At 43.3% G+C, this 17,802-nt stretch overlaps 1 protein-coding gene across 1 annotated transcript in view; it reads right to left on the bottom strand.

Annotated features, from left to right (window-relative positions):
* The window catches only part of bmpr1ab (bone morphogenetic protein receptor, type IAb), a 43,344-nt gene that overhangs the window by 15,517 nt on the left and 10,025 nt on the right, over positions 1 to 17,802 (bottom strand). The window contains exon 3 of the mRNA XM_072668008.1: positions 5,651 to 5,855. Coding sequence (XP_072524109.1) covers positions 5,651 to 5,717 — 67 coding nt within the window. The 5' untranslated portion in view covers positions 5,718 to 5,855. The remainder of the gene's footprint in view (positions 1 to 5,650; positions 5,856 to 17,802) is intronic.

Here is a 17,802-nt window from a genome sequence, read left to right as displayed (position 1 = left end):
TTAAAGCCCATTCTTTTCTAATGATACGACCATCAGGCTGACAGGTTATTTGTCTGTGAGAAAAGGCATGCCTGCGTGCGCCTGAAAGACCATGAATAAATAATACCAGACTGTGTTCTAGTACCAGATAATTAAGACTAACGCAGCTTTATATAATAATAGATGGTGGTGCTTGTAATGATCACATGCTTCACGACGGGGGATCAAATTTCAGAGGAAAATCTTTTACACTTAATAATCCTTTGCTATTAGAAGACTAGCTTGTTAAAAGGGAACGGAGGGGAAGAAAAAAGGAGAACATGTGGAAAACAAGGGCCTGCCCGAGACAGACCCATAAAAATCTGCTGGCTTTATTAAAGCGAGTTTCTAATGGGCTCTGAGACACCTCCAAAAGCCAAGCTCCCCACAAACACACCACTGCAGGCTGTAATAGTGAGAGTGTAGAGGCCTTTCCCTACTACCCTGCCCCACCACATGCGCGCGCACACACACACACACACACACACATACACACACATACACACACATACACACACACACACACATACACACACATACACACACATACACACACATACACACACACATACACACACATACACACACACACACACATACACACACATACACACACACACACACACATACACACACATACACACACATACACACACATACACACACATACACACACATACACACACATACACACACATACACACACATACACACACACACACACACACACACACACACACACACCATACTTTGGCCTCAGCTATTCCCTTTCAGTCAGCTTCGGACTATCATTTCCGGAGAGCAACAAGTATTTAGGGTGTTTAGTGGAGGGTAATGACCATCAGGCAGTGTAATACAGGAAACGGTTAAAGTGCTGGGGAAACGTAGAGCACCAACAATAGACTCAACAAGCTTCCTGTAGTAAGGCCTGGGCGGACCACCTGCCACATGAACAAGGGTGGAGAAAAGACTTCTGTGGAGCGATCAGGAAGCGTTTAATACACCACAGAGTAAAAGCATACCCGTCGTAGCCTCTCTGAGTATTATATATTAGGGCAGTGCTGGAAATTGCAGTATATGGACATACGGGCCTTGTGTGAATGTACAGTAAAATAACGGTGTAATGTGTATGATTACCATCTCCTAAACAAATCAGGGTGGAAGTCAAAAATGCCACTACTACAGTTTCCCTGTTTCCCTAAAGCATGTGCCAAGACTAGGAATGTTTACATAACAGTAATCGTAACAGTAAAACTGTAGTAGTCCCGCCTTGTTATAAGATCAGATTTATTAATGGCAGTTAGCCTTAGGCCAGTGCCTGTATTTCTCAAATTCTCTCAAGGATTGATCTTAATCACTATAATGAGGGCCAGTTAGGATAACTGTTGTTCATTTATTCTTTAGTATATCATTATTTTGTTTTTACTGCTGCAATCTTGATGATGCAGATTAACCTACTTTGTTAAAACTCTTAAAATCCCAGCTATATTGCACCCTAAGTCTTATTATTCCATAACTACAGTGACTACAGTACAATTAAGCTGACTTATTTTTAAGGAACAGAAGTGTGCAATAAACACACTGCTTAAACCCACTGGTGGGCCCTGGGATTGTTAATGTGTTAACCTACCTTATTTAACCCTATATTTAACTTACAATTTCTCAAAAATGTACAGAATTTAAAAGATTCCATTTCATTGTAGGTTAAACAAGCATAACAACACTAACTACTTAAATAAACACAGCTCGAACTGCATTTGGAAAGATTAGAACAGAATTTCAGTCTCGCAAAGAATACTCGGGCACATGAACATAGCGCTCAGGTTAGGTCAAAATATGCTGTGGTAAGTATCCCATGGAAATCTTCAGTAGATCTAGACCAGTGGCCAACTACAGGTTTCATTATGCCAACAGTGCTTCTATTTTGTCCATTCCAACTAGGGCTGGGTGATATGGTAAAAATACAATATCACAATATTTAGAGACATTTTTCACGCTGCACTGTATTTATCACGATACATGTGATCACAAAATACATCAGTAGCAACAGATTCTTAAAAACTACTGTTCAGATCCTCTCCCGTACTGAACACAGTGATTTTTCAATTTAACATCTGCTGTACTTCATCTAATCAAACCAGTCTAATTACACTCTTAGTAATGAAGTGTGTAGCTGATCAGTGTTTATTAAGCATTACCGATATCTTCCATATGCTTAGAAAAGCATATTATGAATCACGATAACAAAATTTATCACAATACAATAAAATGGTCATATTGCCCAGCTCTAATTCCAACCCACAAGATGAACACAGTCATCATTAATATGTTTTCATGTTATACACTATATGGACAAAAGTACTGGGACACCTGCTCTTTTAGAAGTTCTTCTGAAATCAAGGTATTAAAAATTGTTTTCACCCTGCATTTGTTGGAGTAACTGTCTCTACGGTCCAGAGAATAAGGCTTTCTACTAGATTTTAGAGGAAGCATTGCTGCTAAGATTTGATAGGTCAGGATGTTGAATTGATCACCACCTCATCCCATTGGTAGTAGATGGAGCACCATCTTCCCAGAGAACTGCTCCAAATTCCACTCAATGTCAGGGGTGGGGGGCTTTATACCCCTCTAGCCCATGCCTGGTATTAGACATGGTGTCTACAGGTTAATGTTTAGTCCTATTCTATAGGCAATACCTCCCTATGGGGGTGAGGCAAGCTGTATTCATCTGTACATCTGTGTCAGCAATGGGTGCAATTTAAGGTAGCTGAATGGATTTATTAGATGGGGTGTACACAAACATTTGGACATAGTGTGTACTAGAAGCCCACCCAGTAGGTATTATATGGCAGTTTTAATACCATCAGAGAAAACGAAAGGTATGGGGTGATGCTTTGTGACGCTTCCCTGCTGCACTGTTTATTTTAACATTAGCACTACAGGCTGATCCTGAACCCTGCACAAATTCTGCTCACTGATGTCATGTTAGGAAATGTTTATACCATCCCCTCCTGACCCACACTTCACATAAAAATGGCTTAATATGGTAACTTCATGTTTACCCTCAACTACAGAGCTTCCTTGTGCCAGTTCCTCTTTTTCTAAGAGGCAGAACTCACACAGCTCAGCTCCTCTGATTGCACAAGTACAGGTTCCTTAAAATTCCACATCAGCAAGCAATGTAAAAAAAAAAGTCCCGTAAGAATGTGTTGGGTGACATGACATTTCTCTGAGTAATCGCTAGCCAACAAAAGAAACCATTCAGTGCGAGACAAGAGCCTGCCCTCGCCTCAGCCTCTACTAAACAAAACAAGCTAATCAACATTCAGCAGCGGTTCATAGCCCTCGCTCTTCGCCACACTCAACTCCCTCTTGCTGTTTAAAGGGAACCTTTGCAGTGACCGGCGGTGGTTGCCCTTTGTTTTAATGGCTCTGGCCATATTTACGAGCGAGGAGGACCGGCTCTTAGCATCCGTTTCTGCAGCCGTCCCAGGGCAGAGATAGAAATAGCAACAGAGAGGACGTATTTTAGGAGGCTTGCTAGGCGCATGGGCTGCCTGTGACCACTCCAGGCACAGGGTTAAAGATGCCACAGTGGATTGGGTGCAGCAACACTCAGCCAAAATAGCTCTGGCAGTTTCATCAGGGGAAACTACTCTCCCTTCCAACAGCGAGTGTAAGACAAGACGCGAGAGAAGACCCAGCTAAAACTTATTTTCACACCACAAATCCACATGTGGCGGCATGTTACTCTACGTTTCCCCAATTAAACAGTCATTTTAAACAACTGCAAGTAATGAGCTTCTGATCTTCAGAGAATTAATATCAGCTTTAAAGCTACGAACAGTTTAATCACCAACCAATCTGCTTTCCCCATCAGGCTCAAAGGGGTCATTATTGTAGCCCTTGGCGCAGGAAATCATTCTCTCCCATGCCTTTTCTGTTGCTAAGAATAGGCACTGTGGAAGAGTCCAAGAAATTGTACCCAAAAATAGACAGACTTCATGAAAAACCACACTCTTAGAACCTAAACATAAACAGGCAGTGTGATCTGGTTACATCAGTGAGTAGCTACAGGGTAGATCACCAAGAGCATGAAAAATGAGCAACTGTTAGGAACCAGGCTAGAGCCCTATTCAGACGTGGATTAGTTTTACATGAGGAGGTGGGGTAAAGTAATTATTACCAGAGTTTCTCAGTGTTTTTAGTCCTGTCTGAATGCCCCATGGCAGTCATTTTTAAGGACTGCTCGCTCCCGCATCAGTAACAATTCGGGTGCCTTTTACCTTCTGTAAAACCAGCCATAAAAATAACATCAGGCTATAGAAATCCAGTGTGAATCGACATTCTGGCTTTTCTCAACTATTTATGTCAAGATTTCTTATCCCGTGTGAATCAGCCCTAAATTTTTCAGAATGTCCTGTAGCGAAACTACATTTCTCCACCATCTCATGTAAAACCTATCCCATCCAAATAGGGCTTAGGTGTTAAAAAAAGTGTGTCTATTCATCTAGAAAAAAAAATACTGTCACAATAAACAACAAATAAAGACAAATAAATGTTCTTTTTATAAATTATGCTTGTTCATTTTATTTCTACACTACACTACATACAGAAGTAGCTGAAAGTAGGTAAGCCCTGTAAATCTGCTGCTGGCAGTGGAGCCTTTTGACTTCAGGGCACTTTTAAAGTGCTATTGAGAGATAACGTGCTCCTTTATCTGGAGAAACACAAGCGAGTCAATTCCCTTTTGCCTAAATCCTTAAATCTACAGATATCCGTTCATTCCAAACCACCTCCCACCAAAGACTACAAACAATGAGTTGTGAAGACCGTATTCATGCAAAGCTCCAATCCAAACATTTAACCACACTGCTTGCTTCATTCTCTCTCCAACACGCACACAATGCCCCTGGCCCATCCAACGATCACCAAACCGTTCTTCTGTGCATAGCCAAATGGTCCTTTTTGTGCTAGCAATGGGCCATTCACACCTAAGCACTGTGAGATGAAAGATGTGGATTCTCACGTTACAACTACCAAATAGTCCACTGAATGGATGAATTAAGTAGCTGAACAAATGCCTTCAGATAACCCACACTGGAGGACACTGCATTTGGATACTGGCTGTCATTTGAGAGGTAAGATGGTGTACAGCCAAGGCCTCTACTTTTAACTCAAAATGAAAGGGAAAAAAACTTTTTGATGGGAAGAAAACCAAACGGAAAACCACCTGACCCGTATCAGAGACCAGACTTTATGTATGTAGTGCTGTATTAGAGAATAATGACCAATTCAGGCTTGCCCAGCCATTCACGCTAAAGACCCCAGTCATTAACATGCATGTTTTTAAAGTAGTCAATTTAAGGGGGTAATTTGCCCGCCTCCATCAGCTATTGCTGCGTTTATATTACCCATCCTTATTGGTCATTTCAGAAACAGTTCATGGGCAGAATCTAGCTGGATTCTCCACCGCCAAGGTCTTAAAAACAAACAGCATTCAATCTTATTTGCACTTACTGAAAGAACAGTAGCAGCTATCTAATAATAAACACGGTATACCTGTGAAACCCAGGAACCAATCTAAACTGGTCACTGCAAAAAGGTACTGCAGTACTGGGGTGTTCCTTACCTGCAGCTTGAGGAGAGAGAAGGATGCAAGCTCCAAAAACCGTGAGGAGGATCCGAATAGTCTTCATTATAGCAGTAAAAAGGTCTGGTACTGCAGCCTGGTGACGTGAGGGACAGGTCTCAGGAGAGCCGGACAGCAGGACAGCAAGAGAGAGTGGCGAAGTGGTGACTTCAAAGCCTATTCACTGATCCGTCGGGCTAAATTCCTACAAAGAGGAGAGAGTAAAAAAAGTTGATTAGTGGTTACACAGTACTGGGGCAAGTGTCTTTATACTGGTTGCTATGGACTGGATGTCTTTAGAAAAGCTTAGCACAATCCCCTCTGTTTTTGCTTTAACTTCTTAACCCACTCACTGCTTTAGAGCTCTAAGCACTCGTTCTGCTGAAGCTTGACCCCTGGGCTTTGAACAGCTCTGATCAGGGGGTGTCCCATTCAAAAGGCTGGTGTTGGGCCCTGTCCAGCGTTAATAACATAATGTGTCTGCTCTCTCCTAGCTCCTGCGTGTCTCTGTGCAATTAGTGGGTCCCGGTGGCTGCTTGGGGCTGGGGGGAGGCGAATTAACAGGCACGGAGAGGGGGCTGGTGTCTGTCACTTTTCATTTGGCCAAGGGGGACAAAGAGCCCCGACCTGCGCCCTACTTTTCACACTTCCCTGACTCCTGGGTAATGGGGAAACAAAGGAGGGGCTCCTGTGGCTCAAGAGGGACCCCTTAAGATAGGCCGCTGCCCCCTCCTAACGGGACCACAGGCAAAGGGAGAAATAGGCAATAGCCAGCAACAGGTTCCTACTCTACCTTTCACTCTGCAACAAGCAGCCCTTCCAATGAATAACTGAATACTGGAACACTATTTTGAATATTGATGCAAAAGCGCATCAATATGGACGTGCTGATTCGACTGTACTGAGTTTATTATATAAAAATCTATTGTGACTGTCTATAATAAAGGTATGAATAGTGGCATGGTGGTGCAATAGACGGTGTGTGACACATAATTCAGTGTGTACACACAATAATGTGGTACTACAGTGTGGTTGGTGTGGCACAACAGATAACACCACTACCGGCCATTGAGCTACAACACCATGTGGGAGACTGGGGTTCGATTCCCAATCAGACTGACTGTGCTGCGCTACACCAATAAGTGTAGAGTCCTTAGGCAAAACTAACACTACCTTGGCCCACCTCTGTAATATGAGTAACCTTGTATAAGAGCCTTGGATAAGAGCGTCAGCTAAATGTACTATGCACACTGGCCAGGTGGTACTCCTGCCTTCACCTGATGATTCCAGCGATGGGAAGCCACCTAAAAACCCAGGAAACTTCCTCAAGAGCCTCTCAGCCTCTCATGCCTATCTGGGGACAGAACTAGGTGACCTTACTGACTCAAACCCCTGCTCTAACTTTCAGACCATAAATAAGTCCTCCAATCACATCATGGTAAATTTATGTATTTCATTGAGAGATTTCATTCTAAATCAGAAAGTAAATGTATTCCTGAACTGTTACTGAATCACTGTGAGGTCAGTGATTTATTCCCATATTGCCTAATAAAGCATTACAGCATGGTGTGCGGTTTACACTGGAATTTGCTTGAGCAAATCACTCTTTTTTTTTTTTTTTTTTTTTTTTAAACATTACTGACTTGTTTTGAACACTGAATGAGTCACAAGGTCACGTTTGAGCAACACAGAAGCAGGACAGAGATAAAGGATCAGGGGCTGGCAGGCATGCCGTGGCTGGTCCTCAAGAAGATCTTGGTGGCCTGAGGCTGGGCGGCGGAGCCAGCAAGCAAGTGAGCATGATTCCCCTCACACTTTCATGAGGCCTCTGACACTCACACTTCCATCTGTAAACAACAGCTTCCGCTGCACACACTTGCATAGCCACTGCACACACAAAAAGCCACACGCTGAATTCCACTTCACCACAACCTGCTCCACATCCTCCCCTATTCAAACTGAGCTATGATCAACACTGGAAGGGTCCTTTACTGATACAAAGGCACTCTACTTAGTGCAGAAACACACAGGCAAAAGGGAGATTCAATGGATGTCACCCAGCGCAGGCGCCAAGCTGGGTCAACAGCATCGTTAATCCTGTTTGTTCACTGTGGTTGGAGTAAGGGCAAAGGGCTTTTTATTAGCACTGAAAGGAGTAATAAATGTCATATTTATAAACTGTCTGCCTATGAAGGGCGTACAAATGCTTCTGAAAGATTAGAGATTTTAGAGTAATACAAATACAAAAAAAAAGCCAGGCAACACCACATACCACCAATAAGAGTCCTTGGGCAAAAATCCTAATGCTACATATGTCTACTGTCAAACATGGTTCAAATGCAAGTCTCCATAGACCAAAAAGACAAGGCACCAAGGCAATAAGACGACAACATACCATTATGGGTCTCTGGACAATGATGATTACGTTCACAAATTAGGAAAAAAAAAGTGTACCAAATAATATAAATGTAAATAAACACAGACCTCCATTTTCCCAAACAGCAGATCTCACTGAAAAACATTGACTCCCACTACTGTTAGCTAGATAGCAATCCACTCCCCACAGTGTATATATGTGGTCCGGCTCGACTAGGCCTGTAATAGATCCACACCTTACTGGGTTAACATGATATGAATAACACAGCCTAAACTAAGGAGCAAGAAACGGCAGATGGACAACTTAATATGGAGTAATCCTAGCGAGCGTGAACAAAAGGTTCAAGATTCCAATGAGCTCAACAGCACAGTTCCCTCTGAAGGTCTTTCCCCACATTCTTCCACAGAGTTCTCCTCATTACTTTGCTTTAAATGGGTGAACGAACAGAGACGAGGAAAAAGGTAGAGGAGACTGTGGCCACCATATAGAATAACTGCTCCTTATAGGAAATCACTGAAGCACGGGAGGGAGGGGAGGGGGTGGTCTGCGAAGGAATTCCCACAATCGTCAATCACACAAAGCTTGAAAGGGAAAATCGCTCTGGAGACAGAAATCTGAGCAGCAGAAGAGTGAGTGGGGGCAAGTCTTTCCCCAAGGTAGCAAAGGGTGGCTCTAAATGTCTCAGTTCTTTTAACAATATGAATCACAGGCTACTGAAGCTGAATACCGTTTCCATTCAGAGGTTTAACTGCTTGTTAGATTATCAAGAAGGTACTTCATTAAAAAAAATTATTTCCAGCATACCAAAGCACCATCAACACCACTCCAACTCCACAGCGAAACATAACGGTTCCATTCATTTACACAATATCCACCAATGCTAGCCACTGTGTCCAATGAACGACAGTCGGGTTGATGTTATGGCGCTTTGCAACTAAACACAGTAACAGAAGCCCATATCCCACCAGATATACATTAAATGGTGTTTGTTCTCATCCATAATGACACCCTTTCTTCAGACAAGTCAGATATATTCTGACACGGAAAGAAAAGAGGACTTGATGGATGCCTGACATGACAATTCCATCTATTTACACAGAAAAGTGCCACAGAAAGAAGGTGCATTCGAATATAGTAAGCCAGTCAGTATAATGTATCCCTACAAAGCTGAAGACCATTCTGTAGACCGTTTCTGTACTGAACTGTACTGAATTGACTGTGCTTATAACAACTTATCAGACATTTCACCCACTGTTACAACTCACCCATTCAGTGTGTACAATTGCCCTCATACGCTACCTCTTTATTTGTGGCAGGGTTGTGTAGGTTACTTACACTGAAAATATGAACCCTGTGTGTTAAAGACTGTGCCCTGCTTTAGTTTTGGTATTGGGTACATGTTGAATCCCTGCCTGTTTAATTTACACCTACACCTTATCAGATTAAACTCGGCTATTTATTAAGGCCCCACTATCTCTAGAAAGCAGGAACCACTTAAAACAACCCTGTTCTCCTCCACACTGAAGACTACATTTATTTCACATGACCTGCCTTTAGATTCGAAATTAGAAAAACACAAAAGGTAGCATACACATGTCCGTCCAGATCAAACAGGCTTCCAGAAATTTTATACAATATTTGGCAGGACAAGAACAAGGAACTCATGCAAAGTCTGGATTGTGAACACACACCCAGGCACACTTTCCACTGCAGCTGGCCGTGCTCCCTGGCTCGTAGACTGAGCTAGTGAGTGAGTGCAATGTGTGTGTATGAGAGCGCGTGTGCGTGCTGGCATGCATCCCCAAGCCCCTCCTGGGGGCCCCTCCTTGCAGGCAGCCCAGCGCCTCGCCTGCCTCTCAAGGCATGCCGGCCAGCAGTGAAGAGCAGACTTCCCGGCTCCACTCTCATTGTTTGCTTGGCTGCTCCTGTACCTCATCCCAGCCTGGATTAGCATAAGAATACTGAGCACTCCCCTTTCCAGCCCTTCTGCTACACTCCACCTCCTTCTTCTTCTTCTTCTTTTCTCCACCTTAACTACCAACCCCCCCAACCATTCGATCTATCATTCCCCCCTGGCTGCAGTCATGCTCTGCTGCTGGCGACACACCGGCTCTCGGCCACATCCACGCCACATTTCTGGCTCATATCTGGGACTTATCAAACTACGAGACACTCTGGACACTGTGATCCATCGCCCCAGGAAGGGAGTGATTACTCATTAGGTTTCGGATGCTGTAGTTATGGTTTAACAGATATTGAATTAGTAGATTAATAAAGGCAAATTTGGGGTTTAAAACCAAAATTATAACAACATTATATTTAGAGCTGGGCAATATGATGATATGTTATCGTATCGTGATTAATTTTGTTATAGTGAGAACAATATGTTTTTCCAAGCAGATCCAGGAGACTGTTGACCAGTGCTTAATAAACTCTGATCAGCTGCAGGTTTCATTACTAACAGTGTAATTAGACTGGTTTAATTAGATTAAGAGCAGCAGATGGTACTCAGTATAGGAGAGTACCTGAATAGCGGTTTTTAAGGATCGCTAATGAGGTTCTTAGTCTGTGATTACATGTATCGTAATAAATATCATGCATCATGAAAAAAATCTTTAAATATTGTGATAAAGTATTTTTACCATATTGCCCAGCCCTAATTCTAATCCATATATGAAGGGCTGTGAGTAAGAGGCAGGTTCAGACATGGATCCCTGATTTATCTTACTTTAATTAAACATGATAAGAATTAATGTAAACAGTTGTTTTAAATTATTTAACCATAGACTGATCCTTTTTTTAATTATCTAGAACCGCTTAAAACCACGGGTACATATATCCTTCAATATATCCACTCATCAGGTTACTCTTATCCAGAGTGATTTGTAATTGTAAGCAAATGTAGTGTTGGAAGTCTTAAAGTTCTAGCAGAGGTGGGCAGTATGACAGTATTTCTGTATTAAATTGTGCTAACTTACATCATGAAGCGCTTTTCTGAGAACATTATGGACGCCGTCAGTACACCTGGCACACTGAACATCTGCACATTTTATTTAAAGAAAGTAATTAGTACTGCTTCGTTGGATTTAGTGCAGAATAGCATGCAAAATGCTATATAAAAGGTGTTTTACAACTACCCCTGTGGTACAGCCTGGCTTTCATGCTTAGTCAGGTAACTTAGCCACCAATCCTCAGCTTGGTGGCCATTGTTGTTATCCACTACACTATCCATCTGAGAGAGCTGTACAGGATGCAAAAGCCCAGCACTGCTGCCTAATTCAGTCAATATCAGACCAGACTGATGACGACAATTGAACGGTGCCTTGAAATCTGAGCAACCAATCCAAAACATGTGCTGTTAATATATGCCATATTACAGAGGACTCCAACAAAGTCAGCAAAAAGGTAGCTCACGCCCTAGAAAGAACATTCTCAGACATCAAGGCAAGAGTCTAACTGGAAGACATGACGAATATGGGGAACTACAAAGGAAACACGCTTTTTTGCCCAGAAGTTACAGCGTTACAAAAGCCTTTTGTGAAATTAAGAACTTTACAAATATTTATTCTTTGTAGGCCACACACCAGAGACTGCTTCCTTTCACTTTTGCAGTGTTGGTGAGCTCCGCCAATGGTGTGCTGCATGAATAAAATAAAAAAAAAAAGAGACACCCCAGCTCACACTGACCAGAGAGTCTAGACAAACCTCAAACTCTGCAGCTGTGTCTGGGCAGCCTGTTCCCAGACTGTCCTTTTTCAAGTGCTATTTGTTTCAAGTAGAAGACATATGCAGCACCGAGTGCAGTCCTGCCAATGCTCAATGTCCTTTCCAGCAGCGTCCACTTACTTTCCTTTTCTTTTCTTTTCTTTTCTGCTGGGAGATATCGCTTCCTCAGCGGTGTGCGTTCCTACTGCTCTCAGAGAAAGCCTAAACCAAGGGTGTCTGGCATCTTTTCGGGATAAAAACACTCCTAATGCTACAAGCCTAATCTTTTAAAAGGCATGTTCTTCTGCGAGTGTTGTGAAAAGCTTGTGGTTGGAAAGGTCAGTCGGAGGTGTTCTGAGACTAACTGCTCTAAGCCCTCTGCAGACTGACCTCCGGGAGATCCTGGGAAACTTGTGCAGGGGCTGCTGCGGATTCGCCGGCTGGAGAGGCTCAGCCCAGCCTGTAATTACTCCATCCAGCTGAAAATAAAGCTAAGCTTTAGAAGATGCACATGCTCCGACACATTCCAGGGCCAAAAAAAGGCCAGCTTTCTGGAGAGGGCTCAAGGCATCACACAGCAATCACAGGGAGACACCAGGCAGGGATGCAACGCTGCTTCTGGCCAACACCCATGACAGAAAAAGAAAAGAACAACCGCCCAACAGCCAAAGCCTAGCTCTGCTGAACGAACTGCAGTACGGCCTTTAATATACTTAACGGTGGATTCAGCTAAAGAGGAGAAGCGCAAATTAACTGCCAATGTAACAAAGCCACATACTGTTGTGAAACGTCTTAGCAAGCCATATGCATACTGATCAGCCAGAACATTAAAACCACTGACGGGTGAAGTGAATAACACTCTTAACTTGTTACAATTGCACCTATCAAGGGGTGGGATATACATATTAGGGGGTGGTGGTGGTGGTGGTGGTGTGGGGGGGGGGGGTGGGGGGGTTGTGGCTAGACAACTGGGTTAGAGCAATACCTACCAAAAGTCCTCCAAGGACGATCAACAGGGTCATGGGTGCCTAAGGCTCATTGATGCGATCCATAGAGGCCTCGTCTTACAACTTATAGTAATTAAAGAATCTGCTGCTAACGTCTTGGTGCCAGATATCACAGGACACTTTCAAAGGTTGTGTGGAGTCCTTGCCTTGACGGGTCAAAGCTATTTTGGGGGCGCAAAGGGCGCCTACTCGACATTTGGTAGGTGGTTTTAAATGATATTGCTGATCAGTGTATGAATTAGCCAATTACATTGGCCAATATGACAGCCAGTGTTTGTATCGCTGTGAGCAAATAATAAGGATATGATATAGCAAAACCTTAGACAGTGGTGATGCTGAGGAACCCAAAATGAAATCCAACTACAGCCTTTAGCACAAGAACATGTTATAATACCCAGAACCCCCCCCCCCCCCAAAATGTTCCTGAAGAAAATAACTAATAAACAATTGACAGAATCCAGTATGAGTAGCTCCATTCATAAATCCGATATTTATATTATTTATAGTACTTTAGGGTTGTGAGATTTTAGTTTAATAAGTAAAAGCCAGGTTCACACTATAAATGATTTCAGCACCGATTTTTGAGTCACTGACTGCTTTTGGAGATCGCAGACTGAAGCCTCAGGATAGAGACAAATCAGCACTAACTCAGCGTTGACTTGGTCGCTACATGGGAACTGCTGAAGGATGCGACTGAGCCAGGACTTCGAAGAGTTTGCTGAGTGATCACAGATGCCTCGAAAGCCCCAGATAAATACCTCACAGGTTTAATATATGGACTTGTCATAAATCTGGTAGTGTGAAAAGTGTTGATACGAGGTTAGTGCAGCTACCAGCAATAGCCAATAAGGCACGGGTTGAAGAAAAAAAGTTGAGGGAGGAAGTGTAGCCATTTTCCCATCCATATATCTAAAGTTTAAATATACACTTTTGGGCCAATATTATCTGATGACATCGGAATTTTTAGCTCCTTCAAATCCGAATCAGTAACAGGCACAATATGTTTGAATTTACAATGATAATAATGCACAGTCCATCCAATATAATCCATTTTGAAGTTAATCAGCAACTATTACTACTAACAAAATCTGCTTTATTAAAATCCTTGCTAAGGAATTTCAGGTAACAGTATGTAGTAGTCAAAGTAGACAGCTACTTAATAACATAGTGTCTCCTGCAGAATCCAACAAGGTCCACCGAAGCTCCACCCAGTCAAAGTGTGACCTTTCCAGAAAAATCATGTGTGCTTACAGAAACGTTAGCAGCCTATTTCAGCTCCACTATCTGGATCAGATGCTTATCATTACTGGAACGCCGTGCCTCTAAGGGTTTCACTCTCCATCCTGCACCATAACCAAAAAGGCATTCCACTCCCCTAGTCTGTCTTACCTCAAAACACAACGTTCTGTACCTGGGAAAGATCAACCATGCTCCATAATGGGAGCCCACTTAACGAGAGTGAATTCCTGCTTGCCAAGTCACGGATTCAAATCCACGCAGATCTGCCAAAGCTGTTCTGACGAGGTGTTCAGAGGAACAACCCCCACATTCATAAGCGCTCCCCTCGTGTATAAAGACATATGTCATCTGGCTCGTTAATGAACGTGACATTGTACACGTCCCCTTAAACACTGAGCACAAAGTGGTGTGAGCTGAAAGACATGCTGCCACGTTAAGTAAGGCACAGAAATGCACTTTATGCAGGTAGTTTCAGTGTCTCCACCACGCCAACCACAGAACCCTTAATGGCTTCGGGAGGACGTTCTTCTCTTACAAACAGATCACTTTCACACTCCGCGGCGCTCGTGCTGCCACAATGTCTGTGAAGCCACTTTTTTATGGGCCAACACATCTAGATGTCTGCCGCAAAGTGTTTAAAAGCATGCTATTTTCTCCCTTATCCATATAGATTGGAGAGACATGCTGTGCTACTGTTGGGAGATATGTCTTCTTATCGTGGGGAGGGGTGGCTGTTTTGGTTTTTTCCTGTGAAATCGAGCTAGTCTGGTGCCGACTTTCGCGCCGCTGTCTTTTAAGAGGCACCGTCGCCCGACACTGGTGGGGGTTGGAAAGGTGGTGGTGGGGGTGCAGTTTTCCATTACCTGTTTGTGCATTCCAAGGGGGTGGGATGATAACAAGACTTTATCTATTGTGGCAAACCTTCCTCCTCCCAAACCCCTTCCTGCTCTGCAGAGTGAACTGGACAGCTCTTGTAGTAGAGGGCCAGCCAAAGAAGGCTTCAGGGTCACCACTCTGCACTGGTCTGATGAAAAGGAGAGTACCTCCCAAACACTAATTACAAATAACTCAAAATACACGGCGTGCAAATGCCTAGCCGTTATGCCTGGTAGGCATTGGCCTCAACAGATATTTACACATAAAAAAACATTGCATATTAGCCCTGAATTCCCAATTTCTCCATAATGTTAACCTATGTGAATTTAGTCCAATTTTAACATTTCGTAAACAAGGACACTGGATATCAGCCCAATATTCCCATATCGCTTTCTTTGTTAATATCTGTCTGCATTTAGTCCAAACATGGCATTGGTCATGACAAATAAGCACATGAAAAATATTGGATACTGGCCTACAATACCAAAATTATTATTTTCTAAATACTTTATTATAAAACTGATATTGTATTTAAATCTTTGTGTATTAAGTCCCATTTCAACAATCCCTAAATGTGAAATCGGTCTTAACAGATGTGAAAAATATCACACATCGGCCCAGAATTCCCATATCGATTACTGCATAACGTTAATCTATGTAGATTAAGCTGCCATTTCAACATTTCTTAAACGTGGTATCAGCCCAGACAGATATTTACATGAATAATATTGGATATTGGTCCAGAATTCCCATATCGATTTCTGCATAACGTTAATCTACGTGGATTAAGTCCCGTTTCCATGAAACAATATGGTATAATCGACCTAAAATTCCCATACAGATTCAGCGGATTTTAACATTGCATTAATGTGGCATCTGCCTTGACAGATAAGTATGTGAAAAACATCAGATCTCATTCAGATCTCATTCAGAAAGTTGTAACACTACTAAACAGCAATTTTACAGCTTTAGGCTTTAAAATTTTAACTGTCAAATTGGAGCAGCAGGAGAGCCGTAAAAGTGCATATTTCACGCATGTTTTAAGCAGCCACCCTCCTCAACAACACACTCTCTTCAAAGAGCAAACATGACGTCTGGTTTGTTTGATCCTACATCCAACGCCACAGCCACACTGAAACTCCACCCTTCAAAATACTGCCTCTCCATAATTTCACACACAACAGCGATGGACAAAGCGGACAATAACTGAAGGCCGGTGACTCTCACCCAGCAAAAAAAGCTTTCCTTCTGGGTCAATATTATCTGGTATTTAACGGCGTGGTCAGTCCTATTGCACAAAAAAAAAAAACACACACACACATCAGTGAACGATTTGATTCTCCTCTCATGTGTAGTCATATGGGTCTGAAAACTCCTGAACCACATGGATGGCATGGATGGGCTCATCCTAATTTAGTCTGCTGTGTGTGGTCTGCGCGAGTGTGTGTGCGCGCTGAAGGCTGCACAAGAAACTGTTTGTATTTATGAGTGTGTGGGAATGAGTGGAAGTGTGTGTACAGTTTATGAATGCGCAAGTGTAAGGCAGCATGGCAGCGTGTTTGTGCTGAAACCACAGTAACGACGAGGCTGAAGGAACACACTGGAAAACTTCAGAGCTGCCCACAGGCAAAGGCTCTGTTTAAAGTCTGGCAGATCACACGGCCTCGTTCAGCTCCACGTCCTCTGCAAACATGTGGCTGCAATTGAGTGGAACAGCCCCTCCCCCCCGTCCAGCCTGCCATCTCACCAGCCCCGTGTAAACATCCCGGGTCCGCTCAGCTCACTAAACCACACTCAAACGGCCTGATTGATCCACTTCACTAATCCAAACCTAAACTCTCACTTAGGTCCAATCAAAACGAAGGCCTGCGAATTAGCTGCAGTAATTCCGAGCAGAGCGCCTCGAACCGGGCGGCTCCCTGGGAGCGAAGCAGCCATGAGCCCTTGCCGTTCTGCACCGAGGTGCGCATGTAAACATACATTCCTCACATGACTGGAGGGGGATGGGGGGGTGGGGGGTTATTAATGTGCAATGGCGCAGGAGAGGTGGGCTGGAGGGCGATCTGCACTCCGACAGACCAATCAAGCTCCAATAATTATGAGACAGGAAACCTGCTGATTGCCCAGGTCTGTCTCTGTCTGAGACGCAGGGTTAGGGGTTAATCCGTGCTCGCTGCAGCAGGAATCAGGGTGTTGCAAGGCCCCTCTCTTTCCAAAACACATGCAACCAGGGAGGAAGGAAAGAAAAAGCATAGCCGTCAAGACTTGGAGACAGTCTAGGCTGGTGGGGCCCCAGTAAAAGAGGACCATAGGTAAAGGACACTGGGCTCTACTGAAAGTTCTACAACTGCTGCCATAATAACAGGGTTTCCACTCTATTTAGAATAACAGAATGTTTCCAGGACATTTTCCATGACTTCCGCATTTCAACACAAATAATATGGACAAAAATATTGGGACACTGGCATAGTCATGGTTTCTTCTGAAATCAATAGCATCAAGAGTGTATCCTGCTTTTATTTACTGTTCCTACTGTCCAGGGAACTGTTTCTACTAGATTTTGGAGCAGTGCTGTGAGGATTTGATTGCATCCAGTGGCAAGAGCTTGAGTGATGTCAGGATGTTGGATGATAATTATCCCACCTCATCCCAACGATCCTAGATGGAGCACCATCATTACAAAGAACACAGTTCCACCACTCCACAGCTCAATGCTGGGGGGCTTTATACCCCTCTAACCCATCTAACGGCATTAGGCATGTTTACCTGACTCTATTCTACTGGCAAGACCTCTCTACAGGGACTAGACAAGCTGTGTGTGTTGGCATTTGTCCATTTGTGTGTCAGCAACGGGTGCAACTAAAAGTAGGTGAATGCAATCATTAGAAGGGGTGTACACAAACATCCAGCCTCGTCCAAGATTGATAATAGCGATCAACTGATCGTCC

Source organism: Salminus brasiliensis, chromosome 22 (assembly GCF_030463535.1).
Source record: "Salminus brasiliensis chromosome 22, fSalBra1.hap2, whole genome shotgun sequence".
Lineage (NCBI taxonomy): Eukaryota > Metazoa > Chordata > Actinopteri > Characiformes > Bryconidae > Salminus > Salminus brasiliensis.
Note: the sequence above shows the minus strand (reverse complement) of the source record. Positions and strands in the feature narration are given on the sequence as shown.